This window comes from Hetaerina americana, unplaced genomic scaffold, assembly GCF_022747635.1.
Source record: "Hetaerina americana unplaced genomic scaffold, ioHetAmer1.1.p SCAF_3, whole genome shotgun sequence".
NCBI classification, from domain to species: Eukaryota; Metazoa; Arthropoda; class Insecta; order Odonata; family Calopterygidae; genus Hetaerina; species Hetaerina americana.
This window is the reverse complement of record NW_027286874.1, coordinates 30,541,488-30,555,004: the sequence shown is the minus strand read 5'-3', so window position 1 is coordinate 30,555,004 and position 13,517 is coordinate 30,541,488. Positions and strand designations below refer to the sequence as shown.

The following is a 13,517-nucleotide window of genomic DNA, read 5'->3' as shown; positions in this document are numbered from 1 at the left end:
GCTCCTTTGAAAGAATTTTGTTGAGTGTATAGTTAATAATTGTTATCCCATGCTCTAAGTTATCTATAAAATAACTAATAGATCACCTACACTGCCTGATTTTGTGAATAAAATGTCGGAGCTTAGTGAAAAAAAGGAAAGTCTTAGTGAAAGCAGCTCACTATTAGAGGATAAACCCTCAAATGTGTCCGTGGGGATGATTGCTGTTGCCAGAGGGAGAGCAGCAGCGTTTCTTCACAGAATACAAAAATTGCAGGAGATTTTGGATAGCAAAACAGAAAGTGAAGTGGAGGATGATGATGAGGAGGATAGCGAGATACCATGCGATCACATTCCAGAATTTTGGTTGAAAGAGGAAAACCAAGATCTAGATTCTCGGTTAGATTTGAGGCTTGTGCAAAAGGTGATCTAGTCGACAAAATTGAGTCATGAAATATTTGAACATTTTATCGATGATCATATACATGACTACATAGCACAGCAAACAAATTTGTACATGCAGCAAAAAATAAATGAAAAGGAGAAGCCGCAATTAAGTCTGGGTTGACACAAATGGATAGGAAATGAAGTTTTTTTACATTGATGATGTTGCAGGGTATTATACATAAGCCCACTATTAGCAGATATTTTACCTGCAACCGGCTCTTGGAAACCCCTATTTTTTAAGAAAGTATGAGTGAGAAATGTCTTTTTCTCCTCTTGAGATTGCTGCATTTTAAAGATAATAAGTCATTTAGTGACACCAGACCAGTATCCCCGAAGTTGTGCAAAATAAAGCCTTTCTTTGATCTTTGCATTGGCAAATTTTTGGAGAGAAACATTCCTGATGGAGATAGTTCTAACGATGAAAGTTTATTACTTTGGAAAGGTAGTCTAGGGTGGTAGGTCTACATTCCAAAAAAATTGTCGTGCTCCGGCATTGAATCTCACAAGCTTTGTGAAGCAAAGAGTGGATATGTTTGGAATATGATAATGTACACAAGGAAAGATCAGGAACTCAAATCGTGAGATAGAAGATAATGTGCAACATTTTACCAAACTCTCGCAAATTGTGCTAACACTATCAGAAAAGTTACTGAATAAAGGTTATCTGATAGGTTTAGACAATTATTACAGCAGTCCTGAGCTGTATGAATTTCTGAATTCGATAGAAACTTGTTGTCACGTAAGCTGAGGAGGGAACCTGCTGTAGAGAGTGCAATGTTCCACTCTGTGCAGCTTCATGCTTCCATGCATACCACACCCAAGTGCAGTACTAGATGAGAGTTGAAAATGTGTCCAGTGTGTAAATAAACCTAAAAACAAACTAAAATCAATGATGTTCAATAATGAAGAAATAGCCATAACGGAAAGCAACCATTTTTTTCCAATTTTATAGCATGAAATTAGCTAATTGTTTTTAGCAATAATTGTTTAAATAATTAAGGTAAGAGTAAAAATAATTTTTGTCATTTGTTCACTCTTTAACAAGTCAATAATATTATATTCCACCAAAAATAAAATTTATTTATTCACAAATTAAAAACCCCCTCCTGGTAGGGACAAAAATCTGTTCCCATTTAAGGGGTTAAGCTGATTACCAAAGGTAGTTTGACAATTGGATGAGCCTGAACTTATAGAAAAATGCCAACTGTTTTACTTACATAGAACTTACTCCATGGTACCCAGAGCTATTGAGTAACACAAAATAAAATAAAATTTCAATAAATAATATATTGATTCAAAGCAATAGACCCTCACAGAGCGATAACTCCGTATGCATCAAAACAATCATATGGATCAATGATATGAAGGAAATCTCACTATTTATTCCGTAATATATGTCAGTGTTTACTATTTTTTTCTATCCATTATCAGAGTTAAAAAAAGTTGTGCCATGAAAATTATCATTAAATTATTAGCATAATAAGTTTAAATAACAAAGTGAATTTAAATGGAACCTGTTAAATTGATATAAAATGCAAAGAATTGTTTTTCAGAATGCAAAGAAGTGTATTAGTAGCAGTCCACTGACTAAGGGTGGGTATTTAATTGATCCTGGCAGTACACACAAGCCCTTTAAAAACATGGCAAAATATCCTTGCACCCCATATCATACTAATTCATTCTTTAGCCCTTCATATCCCAAATCTACCTTAATTTCATCCAAAATGCATAATTTTTTCCACCCTCTACCTCACTTTCCCAGTATTCTATATCCCATCTTAGGCAGCCTGATGTCACTTGCGCTGCCTTAAAATGTTTTGTAATAACTATCATCTTTCTCATATCATAACTAAAAGCTCACCATTTGTTTTCTTTCCTTCTATTTTTTTCCATTCTTCTCCAAACCCACATTGTAAAGGCCTTCACAATCTATGCCTATCCTCCTGCCTCTAAGGCCAAATTTTTTAATCACACAAAACTAAGATCTATATTAAAAATTTCATTCGTGCATTTCATGTGCCTGCAATCAACTCCTACCGCTTTCTTAATGATTACTTACCTAATGCATTCCTGCTTTCAATGTCCTAACCACTCTGCTCACCATCATTTAAAAAACTTCCCAAATGGGTGAATTATTTAACTGTTCTGTTTGCCTCGCCCCCCCCCTTCTGTCTCTTCAATGTTTACCATAGCCTTCCAATTTCTTGAGATCATTACCTTTATTTTTTTGTAATTAATTCTAAGACAATAGTTACAAGCATGAAATTAAAATTCATTTTAAGTTACAAAAATAAATGATTATTCTTTGTGATACCATGCAAAGCCCTGTTCTATTAAAAGAATTTTTAATGGGGCTTAAATTTAAGCCCATGAGTCATTTTTTCATTAATAATAATGGAAAAAAACATTGTTTATCCTTGGGAAACTAGTTTAAGAAATATAATAAAAATTTAGTAAATAAAATAAATTTATGACCATTATTCACCTTGAATTAGATGAATTTCTTCCTTCAGTTCTACTGAGTCCATTTCCAGAACTTTCTCCAGATGTTTGATGCTGGCTCTGCCTCTCAGACGTTGTACTGGTGGAGATAACCCCATTTGAAGTCCTATAATTGGAAAATATCAAGAATTATAAAATTACACATTGTAATTATTACCATAATCTGATCTAAAAAACTAATATATGCATACTATACTCATTAATCTTCACCAAATTGTACACTATATGTATTATTTTCATTTACACACTAAAATTCTAAATTCAGACTGCAATAACATTCCCATATTCTCCTATGCTCATTTACACTAGATTTATATAAACAACATAGGCATTGATCATAAAAACTGCATCAAAACATTCTAATAATAGTGGGGTCAAAATAAATGTTACCAGTAATGAATGCTGCATGACAGGCTAACAACTACTGATTCAGTAAGAACCAAACTATCCAAAACATAAAGTTAAATAAGAAATCATAGGGGTTAGTTATTTACCTAAAACTAAGGAGATGTTATGCCAATTGCATATCTATAGTCAGGAGCAATGTTAAATTTTTCCTCTAGCTTGTAAATAATCCAACTTTCAGCAATAAAATACAACATAATCAAAAATGAACTGTACTTATGGATAATTGACACTAATTTTGGGAAATACCATATTTAAAAAAAATTTAGATGAGTTGTTTGAGCTGTGTAATGAAGGAGTTTTCTATGTTCAGCCAAAGACAAAATATACTTGTCTAGTAGTTAATAACGAACAAAATAAATGGATGACATAATATAACAAACTTGAAATCTGTAACTTACTAAAACAAAAATTAAATATCTTTAAATGTTTGGTTAAGGACACTATCATACTTGTATATTACTATTGTCACTAAATAAAAGGACTCCATCTTTCCAATTGCTTCGAGAGGAGCATTCAGAACCACTGACCTTGTTGGTCGGACCCATTGTGTGGTTCTTGTGGGATGATTCACATAATAAAGTCTGCCAGCAGGAGTTCTCCATTCCTCCCACCCCTCCGGAAGATCTCCTGTACAACTTCCATTAGAGGCTCCACTTCCATTACCAGGACAGCTCAAGTTCCCCAAGTCATCTACAACAGCATTTAGACTAACTCCAACACCACTGCTCCCCACCCCACCTCCTCCATTGATGCCCCCACCATCTCTTGACAATAGTGAAACAACTATCTGTCCTTTCACTGGATTTGGGTCATCTGCATCAGCCTTACACAAATCAAGCCTTTGATCTGTTTTGATAGAGTAAAAAATGACCATAATTAAAATTGAGGTAATTGGCAGATGTGATAAATGTGAACACGAAAAACTATCCATATGCTCATTTAAGTTTATTAAAAACAAGTGAAATGAGAAGGGTATTTAGCCATTATTATTATCAAGTAATCTATCAGTTAGGGTAGGTTTTGCATGGACAGAACTTCCAAATAAACATTTTGCGACTCCTAAAAAAGCACAATCCAGCAACCTACTCTACATCAAGTCCCTCTTCACCTCTGTGACCTTCCTTCCTTCCATCACCCTCTCCAATACCCCTAATCTATTCCAGCCTTTTTCTCATTTGCCTAACATTCTCTCCTGTATTCAGGAGTTTCAAGAATAAGTGTAAAGCGGCCAATAGGTGATAAACTTCATTAATCAGTGATTACTATACAATTGTACTTATTAAAATATTGTTTGTATGTGATGTGGATGGCGCTAGAAGTTGTATTGCAAAAGTGAATGAAGTGTTAATAGCACTGATTTTGAATGGTATATGAAATTGAAAAGTACATGATTATAGCCAGGTGTGGCCATGGACGGTTGGAAATGTACTCATATAGTGTGAACCTAGACCATGAGTGATGGTGAACGTGCAGTTGGTAATCTTGAAGTGTCATTGTACATAAGATAAATAAATGACAGTCTTTAACATCCCACTGCCAATCAATATGCCCTTCATCCATTTTTCCTGATGATGGATAGAAACATTTACTTTTAGATGCATTAATTTTTACTTCAACTTCTCTGCTTGTCAAATAACTTTCCATCCAGTCAAGTAAGGAACCACTCATTCCCAATGCATCTAACTTTCTAAGAAGCTCATGACTAACGTATCAAAAGCCTTATTGGAGTCAGTATATATGACATCTGTTTCTAAGCTTTTTTCCATACCTTCTATAAGATACTTTTAAAAACCAAAGGATTAATGACAGTTGATCTTCCTTTAGCATAACCATGCTGCTAAGGGATAGTGATTATAATAAAGATAGGAGTAAGATGATCTACAACCAATGATTCTGAGATTTTTGCTATATGTGAGAGCTTGGCAATCGGACGATAGTTAGACACGTTATTTCTGTTGCCCTGCATATGTATTGGTACTATATATGTGAATTTAAGTGGCACTAGGAAAATTACCAGTAGCAAGGTATTTATCAAACAGTATTTTTTTAAATTTAAGTAATCTACCGGTTAGGGTAGGTTTTGCATGGTTAGAGTTACCTAATAAATATTTTGTGGATCCTAATAAAACACATCCCAGCAAACTACTCTACATCAAGTCCCTTTTCATCTCTCTGTACTTTCTTCCTCCCTTCATCCTGTCCAACATCCCTATCCTATTCCAGGCCTTTCCTCGTTTGCCTAATATTCTCCCCTCTACTACAATCTTCAAAGTCCCAATGCCGATCAATACACCATTCATCCATTTTTCCTGCCTCCTTAGGATTTCTACCAACAAACCCCCCTCCTCGCCCACCATACCAAGTACTTCCTCATTTGTTATCCTTTCGGTCCATTTCACCTTCTCCATTCTTCTCCACACCCACATTTCAAAAGCCTCAAATGTACGTCTATCCTCCTGCTTCAATAACCATGTTTCCGCACCGTACACAGCTACGCTCCATATCAAATTTTTGACTAGTCTCTTCTCAACATTCTTATACAACATCCCTGTCATTAATTCCCTCCTTCATGTGAAAGCCTCTTTCCCAAATGCAATTCTTCTCCTTACAACCCTACTACTTTGACCATGTTGCTCCAAAATACTTCCTAGATACGTAAACTGCTCTATTTTTTGCCCTCCTTTTTTAATGTTTAGCTTAGCCTTTTTCTTTCTGGAAAATCGCATAACCTTTGTTTTATTTTACAAATTCCTCTACGACTTTCATTCCTACCTCCAATTCTTCCCATACTTCTTTAATCATTTCCTCCACATATATGTTGAAGAGCACCAGTGACAATGGACAAATGGACAACCCTGCCATACACCTCCTCCTAACACTGCCCATCAGGACTCCCCATTCCCCACCCACGCCGCAGCAGTTTGAGACATGTACAGGTTACGGATTAGCCTCCTGCCCCTCCAATCTATTCCTATTTTCTGCAATACACTCAAAGAGTTTTTTGGACTATACTCAAGGACAAGTTTTCTATACTCAAGGATCTTTTCTGTTTCAAATATTATCTTACCCAACTTATCTCTAATTATTAGCACTGATCTTCCCTTCTTACTTCCTGATAGTTTTTTTATCTTGCTGTAGAGTGAACCAATTTTACCTTTCTTTTGCTAACTTTCCATACTCTCACTGCGTCTTTCACCAATCTTCTTTTGCTTTATTTGTTTTCCGTCTCAATTCATTATTCAACTCTTTGAACTTCCTTCTGCCTAACTCTGTATTTACTGTCTTCTATTTTCTTCTTCATCTATCTCATTGTAATCATTTCTTCCGTGATCCATGGTTTCCTCGTCCTTTCCCATTAATGGTTACTATAGTTTCATTTGCGGCTTTCGATATCCCTTTTTTATATTTATTCCATAGTACTAAGCTCTTTACCCTCATTAATGATTTTACAGCCTGCTCATATTCCTTCCTTGACAATCCATTTCATTCTTGTACATTCAATATCCTAACCTGCCACCCCTGCCTTATCTTTTTGAAACGGACTCTACACTTCATAAGAACCAAATTGTGGTCAGAGTCCGCATCCGCTCCCGGGAAGCTGTGCAAATTGATCACACTGTTCCTAAACCTGTACCTATCCAGAATATAATCTAACTGGTACCTTTCTGAGTCACCTTTCAGTCATTTCAACATCATTTATCAAATGAAAAATTCTTGAACAAATCAAGTCAAAACACAACTTTTAAACCTAAGATACAGGAAATAACATATCCCCCTAAGTACTACAAATAATAAATACAAACTGAAAATGTGCAATGTTTCAAAGGTACATCAACAGAAAACAGATGGCGAGTGTACTATTCTGCCAAACATTTTAGGATATGAACTGGCATATTTTTGAATTTTTGTAAATGCAGTCCACATGGATGGTATATATGAGAAAGTTTTGTGCTCTAAGATAAAAGGATGACATATGGATTAGGAGTAGAGAACACAAAATGTTGACATCACGGATTGGTTTTGAGCTAAAATGAGCCCTTAAAATCTTGATGTTTACATTTCACTAATTTTCCATGAATGAGCACAATTATTAATTCAAAATGTTTAAATTAAAAATCATGCATTCCAATCACATAAAGTAGGGATAAAGACACCACTGAAAAATATCTGTCATCTCTAGGATTTGAATCCTCTGGGTGAGAAGCCAGTATGTTACCACCACACCATCCCGAACCCCATAGAGTGTACTTTTAATACATAAATGATACTGGAATTTGCAAATCATGATTGTAGTTTAAAACGGCAGCAATAGACCATAAGAACAAAAAAGTACAACACCGCTCAAGTGAATCTACTAGCAGTTAATACTTACAACCAGTGTCTTTGAGCCTCTGGATAGTATTAGACATTATACGGACACAGCCAAGGAATCCACCCCATTGCTTTTTGTGAATCTTTTTATGGTTCCAAACACTGATGGTAATGCCATCTGTCTTTCCTAGATACCTGAAATTGTTAGATACATTATTAGATTAGCACATTCTAATTAAACAATATGGATTTTTAAGAGAAATACACAAAAATAGAAGCTGAATACAAATCATAATGCTGGTTCCACTTGGGATCCAGAGTGGATTTGCAGGTCTCTGTACTATGACACTGCCCCGAACCATCAACACTAATTTTTGCAAAAGGATCTGGCAGTCCTGGAAAATGGTAAGATTTTAGTGAACGTAGAAAAAGAAAATAACATAAACAAAATAAAACAACACAATTTGAGTAGCTTCAGGCGTGATGTGGTGGAAGTTGAACATAATGAATAACTGATCGAAGCACTTTTCCATTTGATAAATTTTTTTCTATTTTACGACTGGGTTTCGATGTATTGGACCAGATGTTGAAGCAATAAATCGAAACCCGGTCGTAAAATAAAAAAAAAATTATGAAGTGGAAAAGAGCTTCGATCAGTTATTCATTAATGCACCACAATATTTTTCCAAAAGTAAGGATATACAACATTAGCACAACTAATGAAAATACTTTCCAAGCACACTAATAAAATCAATGATTAAAATATATTCTGAAAAAGATAAGTTTACTTACTGAACAATTCTCTCCTGGCTAAGTTACGCGCACAGAGTACTGTAAATAGAATTTTATGAATTAGGACATTTCCAGATGAAATAAACATCATAAGTTCTAAACCTAAAAAAATTCTAGAAGTTTCTTTAAGCTCATAGTATGTATATATACATTACAATTCTTACATTCTTACAAAATGATATATGTATACATACATACTATGAGCATAGGTCTGTCTGAGATACTACTATTTGTCAGGTCTGTCAGGATCAGATGATACTGCTTAAGGTCAGGTATGTCCTGAAGTAGGCCTCAAAGAAGGCTGAAAGTTCAAACAATCTAAAGTGTGAGTGTCCTTCTGTGTGTTATCTATTTTACTTTTGTGTTCTATTGTATCATCCAAATGTTAAGTATAAATATGTATTTGTTGGGGAAACCCAAACCGGCACAGGGAAAGGAACTGGCCCCCCTACCTTGATGTGTGAATTTTACATGCTGTCGGGCTTATTAATGGGTGAACTCTACCATCACCAACCAAACCGAACTTCAGGTTGATTCTTGGCCAATGGGTTAAGGTTGCCCACAAAGATCTGGTACCCAAAAAATCACATAGCTTGGGTGGAGCTGCAGGTGCCCAGTGGCACTTGCCCGGGAATCGAACCCAGGCCCTTCGGTCAGTAGTCCAATGCTCTACCCCAGGATTACGGCTACCCACTTCATATATATATATGTACATGTATATATTTGTTGACTCTGGCATAACTATGGAATTTGCATAACATTGAAATGAATCCCACTCACTTTGTTAAAAGTAACCTGGGTCATGCTTTCAAATAAAGTGTGGGGAAATAAAAAGTCAGTAATTTCATTCTATTTCAATACTTATTGTCAAGAATTTGAATCTCATCTTGGACAAGATGTTTAATAATCATTGCATGGACTTGTTTTTTAGCAATTTTCCACGTGATACAGGCAAAATCATTGCCACTACTTTAAATGCCAATTTGCCAATACCAGTTCCATTTCAATGATTTTCTTTTGAGGGCAAGAATTAAGTGCCAATTCATTTGGTGTAAATAATCAACCACACTTCCGCAGGTGGATATTGGGAATTGATATGCATAGCCTTTTTGCCACTCTTCTGACTTATCAAAAGAATTGATTCTCATTCCAGTTCAGGATGATTACCAGTAAATAAGGCTGCTTCCTTTTGTAATAATAAGGGACCACTGTCAGAAAAATTAACTAAACCTGGAGAGTTTTCTGATGAGTTAACTATCTATTCTTTACCGTTAAATTAGGTAGAGAGAAAAGTGGGCAAAGACCATATTGAAAACCCACGGGATGTTGAAGGCTCAAAAGGGAGGAAGATTGTTGAGCAAGTGAGGTAGACAGAAGAAAAGTATTAAAAAGAGCATACCCACTTTGGACAGCAGGATAGGAGGCAGATGATGTGTGCATTTGAAGAGTGATATAATGTTGCACATCTGTTTTTTTCATCCTTGAAGTTGCAACGCCCTGTATTTTACAGTATTATATGATTGTGACATGTTGACATATTCTTCAGGGTCCATTTATTCTTATCTCTGGCTAACAGAATACCTTTGTTTACAATAATAATATGTTGCCATATATCCAGCAGGGATGGTCGTAGCTACTACAGAGCAACCCCTCTCCCAAGTCTTCAGCCATCATAAAGGCAAGAAAATCAATTTTTGCCAAAGACTTAGAGTTGGATTTCTACATATGTAGAAACATAATAGATAACTGTAGCAAGAGTCTAGTTCAAATTGGTGGTGTGACTTATGGGCGGAAAAGTAGCCTGTTGGATTGGGGCTTTCATTAAAACAACAAGATATTTTAAAGGACATCTACAGCTAAACTCAGGTTGTGCAATTTTCTGGGTACCAGGCTCAATAGAATTTCAGGCTTCCTACCTTGAAGGTGTAAATTTCATACTACAAAGAGTTTTGTTTGAAGTGAGCTCGATCATCAACTCTCAAATGAGCGTTTGTGTTACAAATATCATTTATAAGGAGTATTTGCCTGATTTGATCAACTGAACATTTTACTCTTTTGATAAGCATGACTATGATAGAAATGTGTTAATTCATTTAATTATATAATATACCTTGAGGAATACGTGTTAATACAGTGCTGTAAGAGGTGTCGAACGTAAGTTCGCCACCTCTTACAGCATATATTAGGAGCTAAACATAATGCTCTACCACCTGCTTATAATTCTACCAAGAATATCGAGGTGACACGGTTCCTTAAAGTTTTTCAAAAATAATTTTGGGCTGAGAAAAATATTGAAAATGAGATTCATAGTGGCATATGAGACCGCACTGTAGCGGCGATCTCTCGTTTCATGCGTCAACGTTGCCTGGAGGTAGGACTGTAATATTTCATTCGATTTCAAGTAGCTCACATCGCAGTGCACCAATATTAGGCTGTATAAAACACAGCAATGAATGAACTAAGTAAAATGTATCACTTTACGTATACTTAAAGGACGAATTCTGTGCCAGACATCCCTGTACACTAAATATTCATAGAGGGCGATTGATTAAAAGAACGAACGTCGAAAATGTCTGTGTTGTTCATAATGTAAATCATTATCGTATCTTAATACGAAGTTATGCGAAACTTTCATTATAATGCCTAGTAACCCTGTGAGTCAGTGTGTAAAGGCAATTTTTATCGCACATTCAAAATTGTTTCAAACGGAATACAACTATCGGGAGTACTCTTGTGAAGCTGTCATTCATTATTTAAGAATAGTTCTCAACGTGAATTATGATAACATGCCAATCACACTCCTCCTGTCTTCTGCGGTGTAAAGCGAATCGTGTTCACTAAATAGGTAGTTCGGAACACATTTGTATCATACCTATTACGTCAATCTAAAATTACAGTGTATATTTTGGTAAATCTTCAGATCGACTTATGCACCCAGCCCTCACGCAGTATGTTTAAACCTATTCCCAATTGCGGATCGCTTTGAAAAGGTATTGGCTACATGTTTACCAAACAACACAAGGTGGTTTCATGCATAAAAGTCAAAACAGCACATAAAATACACTTAGTGGTGGCCATGTTGAAATGGGGATAAAACACTCCCTTTACACACTTTTCTCGCTCTTAAACAAACTGTGAGGGCATGCTGAATGACCTCTTGGCATAACTTACTTGTTAGACGAATTTTCATTGCACCATTTCGTCTGCTGCCACCTGGATTGGACATTTTATCAACATAGTTCGTCACCACATCACGTAAATGCGGAAACCTACTCCCCCCCTGGCGACTCAACAACCGATGTGTAGCTAGGTGTAGATGCAAGCGGATTCATCGGATTGCATCAATTGCTGGCAACGATGCAGCAGCGGTGAGCAGCTTCAAGCGGTAGCAACGGTTGTCGAAAGTTTAATGAACGGACTTGGAAAACTTTCGTTGGAGACGCGCGTAATTTATGTGGATTTTCGAGCGGATTGTTATGTTCCACTGCCAACTAAAATAATTTTCGGTAATATACGATGTGTATGCTGATTCAATTTCTTGTTCAATGAAGAGTGGTTTCTTAGTCGTAGTGTAAACAGCAGATTCTTCCATAATGGGAACCTATGCTTGTTACACGCTTGTATTGTTTATCGTTAAATTTTTACGGTTTCCACTATTAAATTTAGAAATGTGTAACTGTAATAAAGGTTTTTTCTCCTGTCTTATAAGGCACTATTTACTTTGTTCTTTTAACGTGCCATTTCCGTCGCTTATTTCTTTTACTTTGCTATTCTTTCTCTTATTCTCCTCTGTCTGTGGTCCATACGACAACACTAACATGTCGAGAAATCTCTATACCTTCAGATGTTATGCTGCAAGGTACTGTCAATGATTGTGCTCTCCTAGTGACAACATCTCGCTGATATGAAAAAAGGGTGAAAAGTACTTGGACTTCGGGACAAACATACTATCTTAAGATTTGTTACATTTTCTTCTTTAATATTTTATTTACCGAAACAGGGTTATCTGATATCATTTATAAGTCATTATACGTATATATTATATTGAAGGTGTTGAGGATCCGGTTTCGATACCCAGAAATGGGAAACCTAGCTGGTCGTGTACATGAGTATGGCTCTGTGAGTCGAAACGCGCGTCGTACACTTAAGTTTTATTTTGTGGAATAATTTTATATCCTTACTTTATTGTTAAACCTAGCAATGTTATTTTTCGATTACCTCATCTTCATGTGAAACTATAGTCGGCCCATGGAAAGGTACTGGCCTCTACCCTGACGAGAAAATTTTACATTTTGTTTTACTTACAATAGGTACCTATCAAACCAACCTTTGAGTTGATTACTGTGGTACTGCTATAAATGGCATTAGATTTTAACTCAACTCAATTGAATCATTGATAAAACTATATATAGATAAGATCACAATTCATTATTTTTTCTCTTAATCTTCCCAGGTGTTCTGCTCATGGTAGTAGTTTATTAATTGCTATTCTGCATACTTATGCTGAGCAAGTTTTTGTCCGTATTTTAGCTTTTCATTCCTCATATTCTCCGACCTTTTTACTACCTTGATCAAAAATTTCCCGGAATTTATTCAGAAAATTAAAAATACAAGTTTATTCATCTAAATCTATATTGTCCCCTTCAAAGTAATCCCCATCGACTGCAACACACTTATGCCAGCGCTTGATCCAATCCTCGAAACATTTTTTATATTCGGTTTTCGGTATGTCCATCAGTGCTTCCTGCGATTTTTCCATTACTTCCTCTCGGCTGCTAAAACGCGTTCCCCGTAATGGTTTTTTAACTCGATTGAACAGAAAGAAGTCACAGGGAGCCAAATCAGGTGAATTCGGTGGCTGTTGGATGGTATTTGTTGCATTTTTCGTCAAAAAATTACGAATAATGATAGCACTGTGCGACGGTGCGTTATCATGGTGCAAAATCCACGAGTTTTCTGCCCACATTTCTGGTCTCTTTCGGCGAATTGCTTCACGCAAACGTCTCATAACGCCCAAATAATACTCTTTGTTTACTGTCTGGCCTTCTGGCAAAAATTCATGATGCACTACACCGTTG

At 36.0% G+C, this 13,517-nt stretch overlaps 1 protein-coding gene across 3 annotated transcripts in view; it reads right to left on the bottom strand.

Annotated features, from left to right (window-relative positions):
• Smurf (SMAD specific E3 ubiquitin protein ligase) overlaps positions 1–11,731 on the bottom strand; it is a 30,650-nt gene extending 18,919 nt beyond the window's left edge. For 2 of the 3 annotated variants that reach the window (XM_071587365.1, XM_071587367.1), the window contains exons 1-6: positions 11,611–11,731; positions 8,440–8,478; positions 7,934–8,042; positions 7,709–7,842; positions 3,864–4,182; positions 2,912–3,034 (exon numbers count right to left, since the gene is read on the bottom strand). In XM_071587365.1, the coding sequence (XP_071443466.1) occupies positions 2,912–3,034; positions 3,864–4,182; positions 7,709–7,842; positions 7,934–8,042; positions 8,440–8,478; positions 11,611–11,665 (779 nt within the window). In that variant the 5' untranslated portion in view covers positions 11,666–11,731. The remainder of the gene's footprint in view (positions 1–2,911; positions 3,035–3,863; positions 4,183–7,708; positions 7,843–7,933; positions 8,043–8,439; positions 8,479–11,610) is intronic. The other variant, XM_071587366.1, reaches the window with a different exon arrangement.
• Positions 11,732–13,517: the final 1,786 nt, after the last annotated feature.